Source organism: Hylaeus anthracinus, unplaced genomic scaffold (assembly GCF_026225885.1).
Source record: "Hylaeus anthracinus isolate JK02 unplaced genomic scaffold, UHH_iyHylAnth1.0_haploid 12002, whole genome shotgun sequence".
Lineage (NCBI taxonomy): Eukaryota > Metazoa > Arthropoda > Insecta > Hymenoptera > Colletidae > Hylaeus > Hylaeus anthracinus.
Genome location: NW_026534349.1, coordinates 4,625,831 through 4,648,527, shown reverse-complemented (window position 1 = coordinate 4,648,527; position 22,697 = coordinate 4,625,831). Strand labels below are relative to the sequence as shown.

The 22,697-nt window shown below is 45.6% G+C and overlaps 1 protein-coding gene across 12 annotated transcripts in view; it reads left to right on the top strand.

Annotated features, from left to right (window-relative positions):
• The window catches only part of LOC128891508 (phosphatase and actin regulator 4), a 224,540-nt gene that overhangs the window by 81,733 nt on the left and 120,110 nt on the right, over positions 1–22,697 (top strand). For 11 of the 12 annotated variants that reach the window (XM_054151005.1, XM_054151009.1, XM_054151010.1 and 8 more), the window contains 3 exons: positions 1,859–2,023; positions 2,208–2,306; positions 5,374–5,694. In XM_054151005.1, coding sequence (XP_054006980.1) covers positions 1,859–2,023; positions 2,208–2,306; positions 5,374–5,694 — 585 coding nt within the window. The remainder of the gene's footprint in view (positions 1–1,858; positions 2,024–2,207; positions 2,307–5,373; positions 5,695–22,697) is intronic. The other variant, XM_054151011.1, reaches the window with a different exon arrangement.

Genomic DNA, 22,697 nt, shown 5'->3' with positions numbered 1-22,697 from the left:
ATACAGTTTTATTACCATGTCTCCAACGGCTGAAATGGGTCACCTTTTACAGTTCCTTTTAATTACCCCCACGATAGATCTACAACGATCTCTTGTGACTGGACCAGACTGCGGTGAGTGTAAATCTACCGTTGTGTGCACGACGCCAAGAGTTTAGCTTCTAAGATCCTCCAAAAGTGTCCCCCTAGGGATACTTAAGGCTGATAATCGTCGTTCCCGACGAAACTGCCCTACCGCACGTTATCATCCATTATTCCCTCAAAGGGAACTCCCCCGAAATTGCCATTTGACGACGCCCTCCCCGTCGCCCTTTATTCCCTTTACGCCGGCTCGGTCCGCGACTTCCTCGGCTTGAGAGACGGGCGACCCATCGTACCCTGTGCTCGATCCGTTGCAACGGATACTGATGCGTTTCTTGCCCCCGAGGGTGCACTCGATGTTTATCAAAATACATCTGCCAGAGACAGACTATCGCGCGGTCTGGGACACCTTCTTTCGTCAGGTTTAGGGGTGAGGTTATTCAATCGTGACTAGGGTTCTCTCCTCGAGGACGTTACGATCTTGGTTCATCCGTTGGAAGCTAAACGTGGTGGCCTCTATAAATCATGCGTTTTATTCGCCGCCTACCATCGCGGAAAAAGTGGACGTGACAAGTAAACGACAGTTTAAAAAATATATATAAATTCGTTGAAGTCTTATACGACGATGATCAGAACCCATTCGATGATCAAACATCCCTCGAATTGCATCTCGAGTTTTAAAGGCGTTTCCCTTTTTATGAAAGGAGAAGGCCATTAAATATCTATGGTGCCGGCAGTGTCGACGTATTGATTTTATGGTGACATCGACATGGCCGTCTGACAATGAGTCAAGGGGAACGGAGCCATGAAAGCTCGCTGATTCGATGGGATTTTCTGCAAATAATCACTCGACATTCGCTAGCGAGTGTCTCCTCGCGAATGGTACAATAACCTGGGAAAATAAGTTCTGCTTTCAAGGAAATGGAAGTCATCTTTCGTAGCATTACCACCTCTTGCGCTTTTCCTTGTTACGTATTTCCCCGAGATTTTCTCTGTTGGCGGAAAATGCAAACACGCGGTGAGAGTTTCTTTATCAAAAAAATGTACTCCGAGCGTTGACTGTTTTTTTCTTTCGCTTTCGGGAACATTGTTGTCGATGGCTGACAACCACGGGAACATTTCAACGCGAATTTTTCAGTTTCGCAATTTTCGCCCATTGTATTTTTATTCGAAAGTTTCGGGTGTCACCAAAAACCGATTCCTCGGATCGCGTTGTCGCGAAATTGCTGAACCTTTTTCCTCCTTTTTTTTTTTTTTCATCTCCGTTCGCGCGCTGTTGTCGAAAGTTTGTATCTATCGCATCCATCGACACAATTTTATCCGGTTTTCACGCAAACTCGATATCCCGTCGATTTACTTTGAAATGAAGCATCACGGTGTACGGTAATCATATTTCCGTGACTAATTGTTAGTGTCACTGAAACGAAAATGGTAATCGATTCGCTGGGCTGGTAAACGTGGTTTCCGAGGGTTGTTTCATCCCTTGTCGGTAACGCAGGAAGCTGTCCGTTTTCCCTGGAAAACTGGGGAAACGCGGGAAACGTATCCCAAGTCGATAACACGAGTGCAACCGTCGAGGGACTTGCAGTTACTCGTTTTACCAGCGACCGCTGTTCCACGACGGAACGTGTTACATTGCTGCTTGGTCGAGCAACTTTGTACCTTCCTGGGGTTAACGGCAAAATATAATTTAGGGGCGACCTCTTGTATCGCTAAGATTATAAATTAAATTGACGACTCACTGATACTAATTTGCATTTTTTCTGTTTGATTTACAGCAAAGAAGCAGAATGGGGCGGCTTTGCGGACGAATAGTTTGGGCTCGGGGGCGAGAACGCCGCCCCTCGAAAGGAAAAGCAAGTTTTCGGCCCTCGGTAGACTCTTCAAACCGTGGAAGTGGAAACGGAAAAAGAAATCGGACAAGTTCGAGGCCGCCTCCTTGTGTGAGTATAAATATCGACTCAGAATTCGATGTTACGTTTAACGATATAATACTCGCTCGCGAACAGACGAATAAGATTGCTATTTTACGTGAAAGTCTCGCGAACACTCGAAGCTAGTTATTTAATGAAATAAATTGAATCGGAGATTCACGTATCGATAACCAGGAGTTTGTCGCGATTGCAGCGCTCGAGAGGAAAATCTCGGTACGAGCCAGCAGAGACGAGTTGGTACAGAAAGGAATCCTGCTGCCAGTGATAAGGTCCACGTCGTTTCCCGAGAATGGTGAGTTTTAACCCTTCGCCGCACGTTATCGTTCATGTGATCCACGTTCGCCGTTCCGGTGGGAATCTGGGTTGGCGTTGCGATGTACGGCCAGCTATTCCTGGGATTTTCCAATTCAATTTGACGGTTCGAACCGTTGTATTCTAGGCGCTTTCGATCTGCGCGTGTCAGAGTATTTTTAAACAGGTGACATTAATTACCCTTTGCAAATTTAGAAAGGTTAGCATGCTTTCGCCGTCGGTCTCTGCACGATAACCGGCGTAAAATCTGATCTGATAAATTGATCGACATCGAGTCGTTTGAGCGTTACACTTCCAATTTAGCTTTTCCAGTTTACCAAGCTGGAACGAAATTTATATCGCTCGAAGTATACTTATCCTCGTTTTCGTGGGAATTCTGTTCCTTGCTTCATTAACCGGGGAAAGCACAAGTTCTAAAGAAACGGTCGCTTTATGCTAGGTTGTTAGATTGTCTATAACAAGGTGCGACATAATTTTCCTACCTACAGCACACGTTCGTAAACCCATAGAATTATGCTGTCTATTTGTACAGTTTGTGTCACCCTTTCCCAATTATTTTCGTTCTTTTGATTTTCAATTTTTCCTCGGTTTTATTACTCGTTCAAGGCTTGTGACCCTTCTGTTTTGAAAATTCAACATAGATAATATATCTCTTTTTCGAACCTATTCCCGGTCTTCGAAACCCACGAACCGCCGTGTTCGTGAATTTCCGCGAATCGGGTGGGTTGCTTCCGGTTTTTGCACGCGTGTAAATTGTCCAGCCGTTCGGCTGAACAGGAAATAAGAATCCACGATCTCTGGATTGAAACGAGGCACGGAGGGCAAGGGCCAAGAGAGCTTGGCAACGCGTGGAAGAATGTAATTAGGTTTCGTGGTCGTTATCGTCCAGACACGGGTACAATTTCCGGAACCGCGGGACATCTCGCGTTGGAGACGAGTCCAATCTCGAAGAAGCGTCGCTGTTTCGTAAATGAGAAGCAAATACGAGTAATCGATTGTCGATATAAAAATGTGCCACGTTTTATTTCACGATAGGAGCATTAAAATACCTGCAATTGTGGAGTGAAAGTACTACCGATCCCTTTCTCTTTCTTCGTTGAAACCGTGGTTGTTAGAAATTGTCGCTAGATGGCTGAGTGTCTAAGCTATTACAAAGCAAATAAAAATCTATTGTGATATACATAAATTACATTCACGATGAAATCTCGGTTCGTCTAATTTTTCGACCACGTTCGTCTGCGATACTTTTACTCTGGCAATCGTAGCGCTGATCGATTATGCGGCTGAGCAGTTGTTTTACCGTGGGATGATATCGCCACAGCCATTCTTACCGACGCAACTGATAAGATAAGCCGTCGCAGTTTATGTTTCTGCTTCTAAACGTGGTTATATACCGCCATCGCTGCGGTTAAACTTCCTGTAAAATTTTAGCGTGCACAGGCTGCTCGTAAAAGCTGTGGCGGAGCTTACAAATCGTGGTTATTTTATACGTAACAGGTAATTCTTCGGAAACGACTGGAGCGTTTATCTCAGCCCTTAAAAACACATGGGAATATTTTCGATAAAGTTTCCTCTCCAAACATCTTTGTAGAACTCCCATAACATGCTTTTCTAAAAAGAAATGCGTCAAATACATATTAACGCTTTGCAGCCTCTGGCTGATTGCGTCCATGGTTGAGGGATTAGCGTTAAAGGGCGGGATAAAACACTGTCTGTTGTTTCGCGAAGGCTCCCTTGTTTCGAGAATAACGCGCAAGTCGCTTTGCGGTGAACGTAATTACGAAAGTGGATCTAAAACGTTCCTCTCGGTTCCTCGTGCGACTCGAGTTGGCTCCGTTGATTAATAGATTCCCGCCACTTCGCGCAACAATGCCCGTTGAACGTATCTTCTGTCAAAGAACCTGTATCGAGTTTGAAACTCTTCAGTAGCTTCCACCATTATTCATATTTCCGTTCCTGGGAAGAACGTTCGAGTTTGAAACACGGTGTTTCCCGAGCAGTACAGGTCGAAATCTGTGATTAATTATACACCGCGTAAATGGACAGAGCCGTTTCGAGAGAAGACACTGAAGCGGTGACGAACTCGGGGTTCTACATCCAAAACAACTACGTCTACGAGTAAAAGCGACCCATCTAATATAGTTGATAAGAGAAAGCTTCGTTACTAATATTAAAAGCTACGCTAATACCCCCGCAATATGTATGTTTCCTTTAACTGCGTGCTTAAGTATTCCAAAAGAGCTAGGTTAAATAGACTAACACGATGGTTCTCTAGTCAGTTCATGTATAATCCCACTATCTCTTACCGCTTTCGAATAACTGTAACTACTAATCCCCCGATCTACATCGAATAACTCTGTGTAACTCTTTTCTCGTACAAAATGTCCTGTAATCTCTTCCATCAAGCTGAGAAATTAAAGCAACCGAGGGAAGAACATCGCAGATTCGTAACACACGATACACATCGGTTGGGACGTCGTAAGAGTAACGATCACTGCAATGAAAATCAGCGATTAATAAACCAGCTTCTCGCCACGCTCGCAAGACCAGTCAACGAAATAACGCGATGCCCAGCCACGTTAGACTAACATTCCCAGGTCCAGTCGAGGGCCCGTAGAAAAACACTCGAGCGTGGCACGAGTCCACTTTTCGATACACAGACTCGATCGATTCGCAAACGTCCATCGACGAACTCGGCCGTTCGATCGACCCGTCGTTCTCATCGTTCGAACAGGTGCGCGAGATCGTCTGTCCTGGCGATGGCACCTGTTCGCGTAGAATCTCATCTATTTGCTGAAACGCCACTCGTTCCCTCATTGATCGAACAAATAAGCAAACGAAACCGAGGCATCGAGGTTGCGCAACACGGCGGAGCCTAGACCCCTCTCGAAGAGCGGATCAGCGGCACACACGCGTTCGTTCACGGGCGAAAACGGGTCGAAAAACGTTGTAGACGCCTGCCAAACCGACGTAGAACAGTCCCAGGCGTTCGTCTGCGTAGATTGTAGTAATCCAACTAACCTGGACCGTGCGCTGCCCGGTTTCAGAGACGATCGGCGACTCGACGGACGGCCAGAAACCGCCTACGCCGCAACAGACGCACCAACAGCAGCACCAACAGCAGCAACAGCAGCAACCGGCAGGCGAGGGGGCAGGTACCGGCGGTGGTGGTACCCCGGCAACAACACCCACGTCCGCCGGTACCGTCCAGCAATCCCAACAATCCCAGCAAGTACCCTCGGCCACGCCGACCCCGACGACTGCCAATCCGCATTCTACAGGACCGCCCAGCGATCAACCCTCGCCGCATCTCTCGCCCCTTTATCCGGGGATCCCGCAACCCGGACAGCCCAACGGCAGCACGCAAGGTAAGATGCAAACAACGATACGATATACAGCCACGAAATTCACGGCGTGATAGAGCCCGATTAGACCTGGATGGCGTGATCGGACCCATGGGTTGAGGATCGTGCTGGAGGAACGTATCTCGGTTTAATTGCGACTATGCCGAGTGCCTAACATTGATATTTTGGTAGAGATTGAATTCTCAAGAATTCTCTCGTAGGCAAACAAGTCAATTTCTTCGTAAAAATTGAGTCATTTCGAGATGTTCGACGCGGATCCAATTACCTGGTAGTTGCAGCGTTTAAGCCAGTCCCCGTTTAGGAAGTTGATCGTATCGGAGCAAAGTTGCGAAAGAGGGAAGACTTAACGAGGAAATTATAGCCTAGTACGCGCTACAATATCTAATAGCGACTCGCACAATGGCGCGAGCACAGGCGTTGACCCAATTACCGGAAATCACGTGTTAGAGGCGGTATTAATGGGCTACCGAGAGTATGATCGTGGTACGTTGCGCTATGTGACGACCGCTTAAATTTCTCATGGAATCTCCGCCTCGGCCATCCGAATCGCGTAGTAATCCCATCAACGTTAACTCATTCTTGGTCAATTAATAACAAATGTCGGGTCGCGTTCCCCGCGTTTAAGACGGGGCTGTATACGTATATATATATGTATATACATAAAATGGATGATGATGAAGAACGCAAGAGTAAATAACAAAGGGTTCCTTTTCTGGAGAATCGACTTTAAAAAATTTTAGGATACCTGCCTTTACTGGACGTGTCTGACCATTACTCGCTGTTTCTACTTGTATTCTTTGTTCTCCATAAATCTTACCGTCGTCTACATGTATACACAGACCTATCCATTCGATATTACACAGCTGTCGATATTTACATGTATAATCGCAAGTAGAAGCACCGAATCATGGTCAGACGTGCCAACTAACTCGCAGTAAACTATTATGTGGACTGGAAAATAATGTCGTTTTAAATACTTGTTGCGAATTTGTTTGGATTCAATCTAAAAGAAACGACATTACTTTCCAATCTACTTAATGTTTTATTTCCATCGTGCCGAAACAATTTGAAAACAAAAAAGTAAACAACCTCCTTCGTTCTATTAAATTTATTTTTCACGTCCCAAAACAACGTCAAAATTTCCACTCGAAATTCGTGAGCCCACATCGGTGTCCGGTGTCACGCGATATCGAGTTCGTAAATCCACCTAATCGAGAAACAACCCTCGACCTTTCGCGCCGCTTTTTCACCCCTTTCTCGTGCCCCGTATCTCGACCATTGTCCAAGGCTATCGGGTTTCACTCGCGGTTTAAACCGAAGCCGTAAAACGACGTTTATCATGCGAACGCGTAACGCGATATCGCAAAGGCGGGATTCGATCGCAGGCCGCAACCTCGATTTCGCATAGTTTCGCGGATTTCTAGCGATTCGACGAAAATTCCGTCGTTCGTTTTCGCGATGTCCGCCAGCGCGAATCGTGTCTAGCACGCGAATACTCTAGGCGCGAACTACCTGTTGCGCTTCGCGAATTTATTCGACAGGATTCGTGAGTTAGGCGAATACCTTGAACACTCCTGTTCGTCCGAGGCGTTTGTCTTGATGACATGATCGATGTTTTGGTTTGCGGTAGGAACCATAGACGTACCGATTTTTTTCATGTCGATAGAAAATTCGTAGATTACAATTTTTCTTTGCAAAAGCAATGGTAAATTTTTTCCTTGGTAACGGCAGAAGACATATATTTAATATAGTTAATTATCAAAAAATGAGGATTCTATCAGAATGAAATGAAATTAAATTCAATCGTAAGTAAATGTGGTAAACCCTTCTGACATTCAATTAAAATTAAATCAACGATAATTGTGACGCATTCCCGTGCGAGAATTGCGTCAATGGTCCCTATAAGGTGTCGCAACGTCGAGTGGTGTAATGGCGCAACTGCAGTTCGCAGATTATGTGACACGACATACTCGCGAGCGTGTTGCCGTCGAATAATGCGCTGCCAGCGTCTGCTTCCAGTGGCGGTGACTCGTCGAGTCACTGTTAGGTCGTTAATTTCGCGGGGAACTCGAGGAAAGAGCTCTCCCTACAAATTTGCATGTGTTTCGTTTGAAGCTTCTCTGTTTTATTTCCATTCTTGTTTGGAGGGTGGTAAAGCGTTTAAACGTCGAGCGAGACTTTTCACTGGAGGCGAACTATTATTTTAGCGTACGACACGGACTAATCTGTACTCGTTACGGTAATTACGATGTTGCGGATGTCGATAGAAAATGTTATTTAGAAAGCATCGACGAATCGATGAAAACTCCTCGATATCTCTAGATCGAAATTTAATATCTGCAGCGCTTAGGGTAGCAGTTCATCAGATTTCAGCATCGATCTGAGGGACGTTTCACCAGGCCCTTTTCGGTTCTTGGCTAAACACGGAAAAGACGAGAAACGGCAGGTGGTGGTGGTGGTGGGGGGGGGGTGAATTATGCGGCCGTGATGGAAGCTGTGGGACGGAAAGGGTGCAAACAGAGGATAAAACGTCGTACAGACCTGGGGGCTGAGTTGGTGTATGCTTCTCGTCTGTCTCGCAGCAAGAACCATGGAAGCCAACGACGATCGATACGCTTCTCTGCGTACATCGCGAGTTGAGGAGCCTACCAGCCAACTCTCTGTCTCTCTCCCGAACTCTCTACTTTTCCGCTCGTCTCTCTTTTTTTCATCTCTATCCGTTCGTTTAACTCGTTCTTCCTCCATTCGGGGGAGAAACGCTCGTTTGAAAGGGTCCAAAAAAAAAAAAAAAAAAAAAAACCAGTCGGTGATGCGAGGTAGACGCAGTTCCACGCACTAAATGTTTACAACACCTGAAGTTCAAAGACCACTTTGTTTATTCGCCCTCTGGCTAGCTAGGTCAACGGCATCCTCGATTAGGACGTCTATCGGAACGTCACACAGGTTTCACTTTAACTACTCTTCGTCGTTAGGGACGGGAGATGGAGATTTCGGCGCCGGAAAGCATCAAAATCGCCATTAACGCTGTGCGGTGTCGACGACGTGGCTGAAGGATCTTGGGGTTAAGGAAATTGTTCGGAATCTGGCGAAGGGAAGACGAACTCGTAACGAGACCCCGCTCGACTAACCCCCGAATGTTCGGGGGAGATGTTTATTACAGAGTTCGGAACGGGTGTTTGAAGAAAGTATTTGTTATTCCGCGCCATTGAGTGTTTGCTCTGCGAGACAAATTGAGGGGATGTATTTAATGGGGAATTATGGAGATTCCGCTTGGGATATTATGCAGACGCTCTGTGTTCCTATCAATCTTTCCAACCGTCGCCCTTTTCAATTTCATATTCAACGCGGAGATATATAAAAATGGTGTTTCCTCGATTGAATTATTCCGGAGGGGCTCCAAGTTACATTGAAGTCTTCGAAAATTAAAATAGCGGGAATTTTAATCGATACGAGACTCAGTCGCGTCCTAGGATCGTTACCAACGCATTTCCTCGAGGGAATAATTCTAACGAAGAAAGTATTGTTTTCTATCTCGCGAAAAACACGAGCTGTCCGCAACTGATACGGAATTAACGCATTTTCTGGTCGACGAGGCCCAAATTCAACGAAGCAGGAGGATACCACGTGCAGGGGCATCTTAGAGTCACGTTGGCATGCATATTTCAGCTGGCTCGTTGTTTCCTCTCGCACGTACGTACGTACGGAACAACGAGGGTGCAACGGAGGGTGAGGGCGAAAAGGGTGCGCGACGGAGAAGCCTGGGTCGATATTGACGCAGGCCCGTCGCGAAACCTTACGCCGACGTCGACGACGAAATTCAGGCGATCCAGGAATTCGTTTGATCGCTCGTGCGGAAGCATGTGCGCCTCTCGTTTAATACATCTTTGTGTATAATTTAAACAATTGGCTTTAGATGGACGCCTATAATCCCTATGAATTTCCTCCCGGTTAATTGAATTTCGGTTCCAACTGGGCGAACCGCGATCACAGACGTCTATTTATTAATATTTTCGGAGAGTTTCTCCTTCGTGCACACGGGGTTGTTCAACCACGACTTACCTGTACGTATTCCTTTCAAGTACGGCTTGCATGCGTGTATTGTAATTTATTCTTTTAAATAAATTTTTGCAGTTTCCTTTCCACGGTTTTCGGTGGACTTTCAAAGGGCTCCGCGATACGGAAGAGATTAAAAACCCCTCGCGCACAGTCACGATAAAAAGGTTGAATGTAAAGAGCAGAGATTTGAATTTTCCTCAAATTTCGAATATACAGTGGGATTCTTATTTACACAAAGCAGGGAACAAATTTATTTAAAGTTCGGTAAAATTGAGAATCTTCTGAAAACATTCTGTGAGATTTTCATAAAAATTCTACTATTCGTGTTAAACTTAGAGGTACCGTCGTGTTAACATTCATACCATAACTCGTATTAGGCATTCGCTACGCTGCTATCAGACGCGATATCAGTTACAGAGCAACGAGCCACATAAAACTGTCACGCACGTGCACCCAAGAGCACGAAATATTTTTCATTTTACGTTTTAACGTACCTTGCTCGATGCGCCGGCCGAATCAATAACGCAATATTCGTCTGACAAAATGAATCCTGCCTGCCAGACTTTCGTTTTCAGCCGTATCTCGTCGCGGCGAGTTTCACGGTGGTCCAGACACGGCGATGCATTAATAAAAATGGCCGTGATCTACGAGGATCTCGCGAATTCGCTTCGCGGAACTTTGAAAAATCTTGGGTAGTTTGTAGTCGGTTCGATCTTCTGAATCGACGAAACCCTGTAACGATAATAATTCCATTAACTTTAATCTCGGTTAAATGATTTTATAAAATGGGATACAGTGAAATTTCGGCAAGGTTTAGATGGACTTGAATCATTCATCAACTCGCGACGTACACGCGTAAATATACATGAACGCGAATCATGTTTGCCTCGGCACGAGGGACGAATTTAGAGAAATAACGTTCAGCGAGATTACGTTCGCGCACCTTGCCGCCCCCTTGCGGTCTTGACCTACGACCCGCGGTTGAATTTCAGGGGATTTTATAGGTTTCCTCGCGGAACTCGAGCCACGCCATTTCTCGACATTTCATAAGCCTGTGCCCAGCCATGTCGGATTTTCACGTTCGCTTTAATGGAGTAATTTCCCGGAGCCACGACGTAACGTGCCCACTCAGGATTGTCATTCCTGGCAATACGGTGCCCATCGTCCGCCTAAACCGCTGCCACCGTGTATGTACGTGAATTCTTGAACGCGACAGACACGGTTGAGTCTCGTAGCTGCTACGAGTAAATTCTTTAATTATCTACTGTTGCATTTACGGCCATTTGTACATAGGAGTTCCCGAATGATTAATGCATGCATTTTATCTCATCGTAAACAAGAATAAATAAATATCAGAGTGAACGGATTACTCCAGAGTCCCTGAAAAATATTATTTCTGCAAGCGTGTAACCAGCGGATTCTGTGTAGAAAACGTGATTGAATCAGGGAGGTACTAGCGACGCAACAGCATCGACCTGTTATTTTTTCCCCTCGATTCATATTGCCTGGGGGTTGGAAATCCTCCCAACGAGGTAGCGAATATCCCCGATAGATCGGCGAGCACCATCGTTCGTGTCTCGCGATCTTTATCCCCTATCTCCGGATTAAAAAAAAAAAAAGAGATAGTATATGCATTCGTCGCTGCGAGGTAAAATCCAGGCCGCGGGTCTGCGGCGCCGACGCTGTTACTTCGTTAAATCAACGCTTCACAAAACGATCTCTGTGTATGTGCGTACGTTGGTCCGATTGAACAGACCACTCCGCAGAGAGCTGCAGCCAGGGGCTCGAATTTACGCCAAGTGTCTTTCAGCTTCCGTTAGCGCGGCCGCGGTTATTTTGAAGGAAAAGAGTTTAATCGGCCGCCGTTGCGGTGGCTTGAATTCGCTCCAATTTAATCCTTTCGGAAGGAAATATTAATTTGCGAAACATCCAAGCCACTCGGCGTTCCTTACGCTCTTATTCGATGTACACAAGGCAAGCTCGCTAATCGAATAAAAATAAACACGAACGTGCTAACTCTACTCTAACTACGCAGACGTTACGAAACGGTGAACCCGAGACAACCGAAACAGCAGACTTTCTAAGACTCGAGCCGTTCCTAGTCAAAATTCACGAATTCCAGAATAGAATTACGTCCCCTTCGGTCGTGGAGCTGCGGTTCTCGACTTTTCACCTCGAAGCTCGGGCGAATTACAATTCCTAGATCCGAGTCCCATTAGAAATGCATTTCTGGTGAGTCGTGCTGAAGTTTCACGGATTATCCGGACCGAGGCAGGAACTCTTTCGTCCCTCGGGAGCGCGGTACCAGTAGATTCCTGCATTTCATCGGCGGGCGTAGATCCGCGTCGCCTCCAGCTTACGATATTTCACAAAGAGCCTATAAAACGCGTATTTCACGGTGACTGGTCATCCCATCCAGGCACCACGCTTCGATTCCCGCGAGAATTTTATGAAATTACGATGAATAACGTCAAAGTGTGCCCATTCACCGTCCCTAATTTATCAAGATAATCGAAATGGCGGAAATTAGTGGTTCCGGGCGAGTATTCATTCCAGATTTCGATTCGTATCAAAATCTTTTCATATTTTATTCCATGTTTGGATACTCAAACGTTTGGACACACAAAGTGTGCTAATCTTAAAAAATATTGTATACCTTAAGCTTTCAAAATCACTCCGCCCAAGATTACTCTATACCGTATCGAATGCGTCTCCTTTCGATCTACTTTTAAAACTCACCACCAAAGCGTTATATGCTGCGAACTTTCTTGGCAATTGGCAAGCCGGAAACTTGCACCGATTCGGGGGGATGTCGTTAGATCGGTATCCTCGAGCAACGAAACTGGGAGATTAAGAAGACTCGCGGCAACGGGGAGGAAAGTTGAAAGCACGCGCCTGGAATTTGCTCCCCAGTCGTCCCCGCGATTCTATCGTTGAATCGTCGCAACTCGTGGCGAACACTCTCCAGAATTTTCCGCTGCGAGGAAGTTTTGGCTGGTTTTGTCCGTCGAGGATTCTTTGGATGCTGCTAATGCGCACGAAATGGGGAAGAAGTGAACGAGATCGGGTATTAAGTATTTCCCAACGAGAATGTTCAGTTTGCTACGGTTTCCAGTTAACAAAACAGTCGAGTCTGGAACAGGATTGTCGTCTCGTTTGCTATTTCTTCTATAGCGTTTAAGAAAAAGGGAAGGTTTTTCCTTAGACGTATTTGTTTCATGAGTGATTTCTTCTCGATCGGTTTATGTCATAGTGCGTGCCATAGTCAAGCATAAACTTCCTTACGTTGTTTTTCATGTTCGACTCAAATTTTATACCACGGGTCTCAGGCGTTGTTATAGGCTAAAGGGTTAAACTCGAGCAACGTCTCGAGCACGGTGACACCCTCGGGAGAAACTCCAAGTCGAAAAACAGTTCGATTATCGTCTGTCGTAATTACGTCCGATAATTGCCGTGGATGCATCGAGCGCAAATAACCATTTCACGCTTCAGTTCAAAACACTTCACCAATTAAAAGAAATTTCAACTTTGGGAGCAAAATCATGTTTCCGATAAATTACAACGTTTGTTCTGCGCTTGACACTTCCATACAAAAAAAAAAGGTTCCAAAATTAATTGGCATTTCGCGCAGTTTTTGCTTGCGTTGAAACATATACGATAAATAAAATGACCATATCAAATGTATAAGGGATCGATGCTACATTATTGCACATTGCGTTTAAAAAATGGAACTAAATAGCGATCATTCAGCGGCCGTGTTACGACTCGCGAGCCACGCCATGGCCTCTGATTTGCGCTGTGAGAACGACAAAAGCATTTCTACGGAAGGCAATGAACGATTCGTGAAAGTGACGTGTGAAATTGTCGCCCGGGGTCTGGGGTCGCCATAATCGCGATCGAAGCGCCCAGTTCCACAGAATTCGTCGCGTTCCCGGTTGCCAAAGAACGGTTAACGCTCCTGGAGTTGGTTGAACGTAATTCCCTGTGGTCGTGTCTCTCTTGCACCTGTCCAGTCTTTTCAAGACTCTGCGAAATTTCGCAAAAAACTCAACGCTTTACTTTTGCTTTCACCAAAAAGTATAAATTGCTTCTTTGTTTATTAAAAATGATTTCGTTTGCAAAGAGGTGCAGGGTCGATGGGAACTCTCTGCAGAAGTGGAAATTGAAATTGAAATTAATAGTTTCAAAGGTATTCAGAGCGCAACCGCTAACGAAAAGATTTCATTTAATTCGCATTTCTATTCGATTATCAACGTTTCGGTCTCCGCCATTCAAACGATCCGTGCTACCCGTGGCAGATGAATTAAAGATCTGAAAACTAAAAGCAGTCTCCGGTCGCAATATTGACGTAAATATTGTTCCATTGGGGATCGGGGAAAGTAGGCAGAACTGAGCGAAGCCGAGGGACATTGAATGAAAGATGAGGGTTATTGACGTCGACAGTCTAGGTCTGTCTTTCTTCGAGCATGCAGTCTGTTTCGAGATTTCTGAATTGAATAGACACGCTCTTTTATCATTATTTTTCCTTGTTACCACTCCACTTCACCCTGTTTCCTCTTTATTTCGTAAAATTAGGTCTAGCACGATATTAATTATTATTTCAAGAGTTTTAACATTTTCTGCTTGGACGAATATATTTCGTTGCGATAATTATAGTACCAAGTATTCTGAGAGTTCCCACAGGGGATCAGAGAAGGGTGCGAAGGAAGCTCTACACCCGCAGATTTCAACCCCAAGTGCCACAATCCTATAGAGTCTGCCCTTTGCTCCCCGAATCCTTTGTAAACCCGATTTTTCTGCGGTTGTAAAATCGATCGCCGGCTAGAAGCTCTAAAATCGTAATCTTCAGCCCCAAGTACCACAACCCCATAGAACTGTCACCCTTAAAACGTGAAACCGTCGTCTCGTCCAGTTTTTTTCGTATAGTTTCCTGGAACTTATAAAAGCCCAAATCTGTTGTAAAATCGTATCAAAATAAAAATTCTTCGCAGTGTCTCGATTCTCCGAAGCTCGCTCTATATACATTTTAATTCGCGAAGATAGTCGCGTTATCGATATGGGAATGACATATAAATGTTAATTTCGAAAGAATGCGAATTAATCCGAAGTCACGTTTCGTAGTCGAAACAAAGAAAATTATACATCTAGGGGATTTCCCGAGAGAGCCCTTGTAAGATCAGCTGGGCTGTGCCGAAACTCGTTGTAAGTTTAATACGGTAGAATACATATGTAACGTTTTAGCTTCTTCGAAGCAAGCACAGTATCCATAATTCCTTAAAAATAGAACAGCATTCGCAGATGGTTGGTACAGGGGCGTGACACGGAGTATCAAGGTGGCAGGTCGTGCCGGAATCCCGCGAATTCTGTCGGCTCGGTTGATGAACCAAGGGAGCCTAACCGCGGGAGAACCACGCGCAGACGAGGATGACGACCTTCCAAACCGCAGGTCGTGACCGCGAGGACCGTCCTTGCAGGTCGATAAAATTCTATCGCAGCGATTCTCGAAGCGTTCGCGTGACACGCGGTGACCCGAATTCCGCGAGCGAGCTTTTCTCGCTCGAGGCGAGTTATCGACGAGAGGGAAGCCTGACGCCAAGCCTAGCGTCGAAGAACCCGCCACTTCTTTCGCGAAGTTTTTCTCTACTTAGACAGGAAACTTGGCGAAAAAAAGCATCGACGCAGCCGTTGCACCGCGAGCGGACGGCCTTAAACTTCCCCGAAGCAACGTGTTTATCCTCCCACGCTTTTGGCCTTTTGAGCGAGGCCGATGCCTCTCGAGGGTTACGAAGTTCGATGCCCTCAACCCTAGAATTACTTCTCTCGAATCCTGAGATCATTGAAACTCCTTTCGAACTGGAAGTTTATCAGGTCGAGGTAGGCGGCATCTTTAGTATCCGTGAAAGGAGAGTAATTGTATTCATTTCTAATAAGAATAATAACCATGCTTAAGAGAAACGATAAAATTATCGAGACGACAAGTATCTTCATCTACGAGAAGAACCCATACAGCATTTCATCGATCCCTTTATGGCCATCGAAGAGTCGGACGCTTCGTCGGTATTTATTAAGTACCAGGCTTTGGACCGTTTTCGTACTTTATCGCAGCAACAGGGGTATTTGTGTCTAATTTAAAGACGACCTAAATTTCCCTACCTCGGTAACTGGGACTCGGGGTGGTACCGCAAATATCCACGGGATGTACGACCTACTGCCAGGTGTTGCATGGAGACTCGACCATTTTATCGATAGGAATTCATTTTTTTAATTGATCGACAGACTCGAGTGTCAAAAATTAATCGAACAGAGCCGTATTGTTCATCCGAACTGCGTGACTTGAAGTCCAGGATTTCTGAAGCTTCGCTCCTATTTTGTGGAACATCCTGTATCCAAAGTGCACGTGCGCACAGACAGTAAAGTTAGAAGTTTCGATCCTCTCGCGATGAATACGTCACCCGACTCTGACGTAATTGTCACAGGCCTTTAATAGAGTTTGCAATGTTTAATAGGATAATTCTTTCAGGGCACCTCTGCCAGTGACAAAGTCCCCTTTCACTGCGATGGCAAATGCCACTTATCCTTCGTTTAAATAGTTTGATGTGGCGGTCGAGTTAGCCTTTGATTTTTTTGACAGTGCAGAAGCAAAGGTCTCCTTCAGGAGATAGACTTCCTCTGTTAAAATTCTGAAGGCACGCGCTCCATCGATAAAAACATGCTATTTCGAGTCCAATGCACGTTCAGCTTTCTCGAATCCAGCGAGATCGATAATTCTTAAGCGATTACTCTCGAGTTTGCTTGGAAAACGGTCGGCGCAGCTCGAAAGAATCAAACCCGACAGTCTTTTCTCCCCCTTCTTTTTTCTTTTAATCGCGTCGACCAGACCGGAGCGTCGATAGCTCAGTCGTTCTCGCTTCGCCAACAAATTGGAAATCGATATCCATATGCTTCTGCCGCGGAAACCCGCGGAATCCGCTTTTCGCGGGAAACTGAACCGGAGAGCTGTGAAAAAATGCCTCTTGATGAAATTTGAATCTACCGATCGAAATCATTTTTACAATGCTACTCCACTACTGTCGGTCAGTATTTCCTGTCGAGTGATAACACGCCTAGCGTACAACTGAAGTATCATTATATAATTAAAATATATAAAAAATATAAGTAAAATGTATGTTTCCTAAATAAATGACATCGATTCTTAAAATTCTCTAACGCAAAAACGAATACGAAAGCAAGCGTATGCGAGCTGCCTGGAGAGATACCAGTTCTATAGTCTGCAGCAATCGAACGGTTTCTTTACACTTCCAACCATTTTGCATTCCGATTTTCCGTTGCTCCCTGTCCCCGCTGCATGCAATCATAAACGTAAACGCGGCGTGTATTCGTGCGACCTGAATCGCTGCTATTTTCTACCAGCATCGACGTAATGTGCGGGGGTGTGCGATGCTCCCACGGTGCGTCGCAGTTGCATTATCCTTTGAGACGACGAGGACTTAAGTCGTTTTCGCACGCGGCGTAACGACCTATCAACAGGAAAACGGGGCGGGGGAATGCACATGCAATTCGCGATGCAGGTAACGGTTCCGCGATGCACGTGGTGTGTATCATCTTATGGAAAGCAGCGGGAATGTTAGCGGCCGCTTCGAAGCCAGAGGTTAGCCGCGTTTAACCCTTTGGTTTTCGTATTATTTTTACTTTTTCCGCGTGTTAGTTTTCGTTCTCACGTCCATCGTAAATGCAACGAATCCCCAGTCTGTTAATCACTGACTAAATGCCATTCAAATTGTGATTAAACACGAAGACTATAATTGGAAACTCGTCAGACGTAAAGCGAAACCACAAGAAAAGACAGCGGGTTTTGTTAGCGCACGGGTGGATTAATGGCTTCATTTCGTCCAGCATTTTTGCTCGACGCTGGAAACGGTGTTCTTTTAGCGTCAGTCGCGATGAAACTAACCCATTGAAAATAATTCCGTCCAGAGCCCGGTTTCAATTGTCACAGACAGCACAGGACCGCGACAATTATACGGTGTCCAGTTCTATTTTTTTCAACGATCGCTCACCTGGATTGCACGAATGGGAAGAGAAAACCGCACGACGAACGGACAGCAATTAAAATTCGTTTTAGTATTTACCGCCAGAAACAATTAACGACGCCGTGTCTGGCCTGTTCTTCGCGACGCGTACAATTAGAAACGGATGTGAACCCGACAACAGAGAAATTAAGCGCGCTTAATTACAAGCAGAGACTCTTTGGGGAAATCTGAACCTCTAAAATCCAGCGCAACAGCGTTTGATCGGGGTGACAGATATTAATCTTTCGCGAAATGATTTTTCTCTGATTCTTGCGCATCTTTAATTTTGAGATATTCTATATTATTATTTTATTTGTTCTGGTATTTGATATCAAGGGCATGTTGCCCTTATCATAAAATATTATTATTATTATTATTATTATTATTATTATTTTGTACAAACGTGCTGAAGAGATAAACAACTGCTCACACGTGAAATAAAAAAATTGGAATTAACGAACGAAACGTTCCGCGAGGTATAATTAAAAGTTTAAGAGTTCCGTGGAACGAACGTCACGAGCAAGGACGCTGGTTTTATTCGTTATTTATTATTCGAATAAAACCTTGCGCGTCTCCGGTGTCACCCTTTCGAATGAATCACAGTATTCACCTTGGGCATTCCGCGTCTGGATAGATTTCGTTCCCCACGGCTGTCTCCTACGCAGGCTTTGTCGTCGTTAATTGCAGCTTTCCTAATTGAGAGTTTAATGACGCCGCGAGAGCGCAATGTCGTTCCTCCTGAATTCTTTGATCTAGCTTGTTGTTCACCCCTTCTCTTCACCCTTGCACGTCTTTCCTGATCTCGCGCCGTGGCGTCGACATGGTCCTACAAAAAGCACTCGCCATCGATAGCCTGTTTTCCCCCTTTTTTCTTTCCTCCACTCGACGATGCTCCTATTTCGTAAGTTCCGCATGTTTTAATTCTTAGTTTGTCGGAGTAATTACAAGAATCGTAACAAATATCAATTTCACTGCCACTAACTGGACTTTACTTTTCTGTTTCAGGTAAGAGATCCAGAGCTAAATCCTAAAGAAAATTCTCATCGCAGGTAATCATCAGCTTGGCAAAGTTCTCACAACTTCGTTTCGTAGAACGTAATTATTAACCACCCTCAGTTTCGTAAAGTATACAGATACCGTGAAATCAACCACCGCATGCAGTACCACAATTGTAGAACCTAATTTATCATGAAATAATCTGATTCGGGTTGAAAATAAATGCTGCCGTACGGGAAAAAAGTTTCTCGAATAATCAGTCGGAGCGTTACATTGCAGAAATAAATAACGCTGATCGGCTGGTCCTTGGAACCTTCGGTGCAGAGATCAGCTGTGCGGGGCACAGCTCGCGATGATCGATGACGTTATTATTCGCGTGGTGGCCTAATCACCCAGCGATTCTGCGAGGAATATCGAATAGGGAGGGGGGGGGGAGGTAGGGGATAGGGGTAGGCAGTCGGTCAGCAACCTTCGCTCGTACCAGGTGCATGTCCGTGGACGGGTACGCAGCCCTCGCCAGGTATAAACCACGATGCTCGCGGCCACGGGGTAGGGGTTCGCGGGTAGGCTGCGGGAGTCGGTTTGTCGAGGGGGTCGCGGTTGCTCGTAGGGGGGAGCAAACGCGCAAAGGTGGCGTCGGCGTCGCGACGCCCAGAGAGAGTCAGTCACCAGCCGACCTCAACGCGCCGCGTAACCTCGCTCTGTCGTTCCAGAGCCCGCTACTCGGTGTTTCTTAAGCGGAAACGTCGCGGGACCGGAAACGTAACCGCGTGCTGCTGGCTACTCGATCGACGCGAGCCACGAAAGATAAATTCATCCTCGAGACCTCTTTCCCTCGCGTCTCAATCATGCACGGTCGCGTGCTTCGCTCGGGAGACGATCAGTGAAACGGGGGAGGAAATCGAGAGTGCTTCGCGGAATAAGGAGACGTTTCGATATAGGCAAGCTGTGCTCGAGAACTTTTACCTTTCCCTTGCTTCCATTCGTTCACAGTCGTCTGGTGGATCGCCTGGTACCGCGGTAACCTTTTTTCTGAATCGATACACCGGGAAAGTGATAGGCTCGTTGTTTTGATTCGATTGTGGATTTTCACGAGGAACCCGAGAGTCAGCGTGAGTTCTAAGTAGTAGGGTTCTGTCGTGCTAGATTCTCGTGGAAATCCTAGGTACTTGTGGTGTATTTTTGAACGTGTAACTCCACGGATGCAACAGCGTTTCCTATAGTCTGTGGGTAGCCTAGCGTTCTATGCGTCGATGCACTCGACCAAGCGACAAGATGCTTCCCAGCTTCCTGGTGTAATCCTAGAGTCAGAGGGAGCCGCGATTAACTAGAGTACATCCTTCAGGTGTGCTGATGAACTTACCATCCACGATCCTTTATTCACGACACCGTGCAGATGACCAGGTGTTCTGAAAGTGTCATCTGCATCCGTGGCGATACCAGGATTGTTCGCGCCACGGAAGCCATTCCTGTACGCAGGGACACTTTCTTTGGCCAACGCGCTGGAAAATTGGGTCATCGGCGTGTGATCCAATAGCGAATATTTCTGTTGCCGTTCGATACCCACTTTTTTTCGACAATGTTTTGAAGCAGAGTGCCTTGACCGAGTGGCATGCGTCGACCCGGGTATCCGCGTGACCCGACGACCCATGTAGCAGCGTAGCTGAGGTCACCGTGTACCCCGCCCGGATGCTACCAACTGCTTCTCCGTGTTCCAACGTTTCCCCTTTCATCTCCTTAAAATTTCATCGCTGCTCCTCTTTGCGAGCGCACGTCTGGTTCTCCAGACTGGTCGAGTCGTTTAGAAATTGATGGCGCATCCGCGGTGTGAACTTGTTGAAGTAAGAGAACCAGGTTAGGGTGGACAGCCATGCTTTGTAATTTTTCAGAGTCTAAATTAATAATTACCTATATATCGTCTTCCTTTGTGTCGCCACCACTCTGCTCCTCCCTGCTTGGAGTGATCGAGTCGCCTGAGAATCTTTCATTTTTCTACCTTTAATCTACCATAGTTATTTCAATAAGGACCGAAAGATAAGTCCAGAGGAAGTTGTGCCATCAGGATCAGCGGTGCGAACTTAGTTTTCAGTCGCGAGTAATTTCAAGATAACAAGCGCTGGTCTCTTCCTTCCCGGCTCGGATTCTAAGGATCACCGATGAAACTGCTTTTCATATGGATTCGCGTCATTCCCGAATGAGCTTAGGGATCGCCGAGAGGAATAGCTATCAGATGTAGATAAGACGCTTCGATGGCGCGACCATGCTTCTCGAGCGCATTGGGCGCATTCCAAGGTAAATAGAAGCATCGGAACTCGGTTTGGAGGGTATGGTTAAGCTGCAGCGATATAGACGAGTAGATTAGCGAGCTAGTCTTTGCGAGTTCCATTGAATACACCAGGCTCTTTGGTGTTTTATGCGCAGCGTGTAACTGTATAGGATATTATATACAGCGCGTAGGATGTTAACCTCTTTATACTGAATAACGTGCACTGTTGATGTCGGTGACCTGCATCGACCCGTGCACCGTCATTTCAAAATGACTCTAGCATCTTTATTGTACTCCTGTCCTTATAAATGAAACATCGCCGCTCGCGGACGATGCGGCACATTGAAATATTCTATATTGTACCTGTGCATTGTAGCTGAATTCTTAAATCCTGCCGAGTTAGGAGAGCAAACGTTCCATTCAATCGTAGATAAGAAAAATTCTTAATCTGTAACGTAGAAGATTAATATTTTTTTTTTGAAGGGAACGATCCCGTTCGATTTAACCAGTATTGTATAGCTGAAAAGTTTCAAATCATGCTTCAAGAACACCTATCGTGCACTAGATGTGCCAGAAACAAGAGCGTGCTTGAAACATGTCAGAGCAAAAATATCGAAGAATATCGGAAGCTTTATGTTCGAGCGATATTTGCAGTTTGTATTCTATTATCGGAGGAACTGCGATGGATCGTGTACTGTCGTTCCATTTTCTCGATGCCAAATGACATTCCATGCAATCGTCTCATTGTCATCAAAATATCGCATCGCATACTTGCATTTCTCCACGGTTCGATAACCGATACCGTTCACACAGTACAGTTCGTACATTTATATACACTCCGTAGATACTTTCTAGGATTGAGGGTATTTTCACTGTGGATATTCCGAGAATAGAAACTGCAAGTTTGCTTGGAATTTTCAAATTTTACGAGTAGTTTCGAGGACTGCAACACACTCGACCGCGAGGAGATACTCTTTAGAACGTCGCGAGCGAGCGTATACTCGCGGCGAGACATCGATTTCCACGAAGGACGAAATTTGACGCGTTATCGACGATCGAACGACGCTTCGTGCGTTTCTCCAGACCCATTTAAACTTTCGTCGTGATATTTGCTCGACGCTGGAAGTCTTATCGACGTTCCTTGGAATCGGTCCAAAATCATTCGCTCGACTGCGGCTGGAACGCTTAATGATACTGTTTATCTTTAAGTTTTTCCAGAATCGTTTCACGCTCCCGTGCGAATCGCGACAAGCGTTTCAATCGAAAATGTTCGGAATATCCGCAGTCGATTATTACGTTCCTTCGGAATTCATTGTTCGGTGAACGTAATTAAAGTATTTAGATCTTATTTTTAATGCACAATTTAGTCCGTATTCCAATACACTCTTCTCTTCGCAGTCTAAGGTTTTTTAAAAACCCTCTTCTCTCGATAATCGCTGTCGTTCGCGCACAAAAGACACGGCAACGACTACGTCAATATCGTTATCTGCGTTCCATATTAATTCGTTAGCTCCAGTTCCACGCACCTCTGCTTTCCGAATTTCCCAGCAATGTTGGCAGATAATTGCCACTTCGTTCGTGTATCCGTCGCACCCATTATTCACCCATGTTTCACCGTA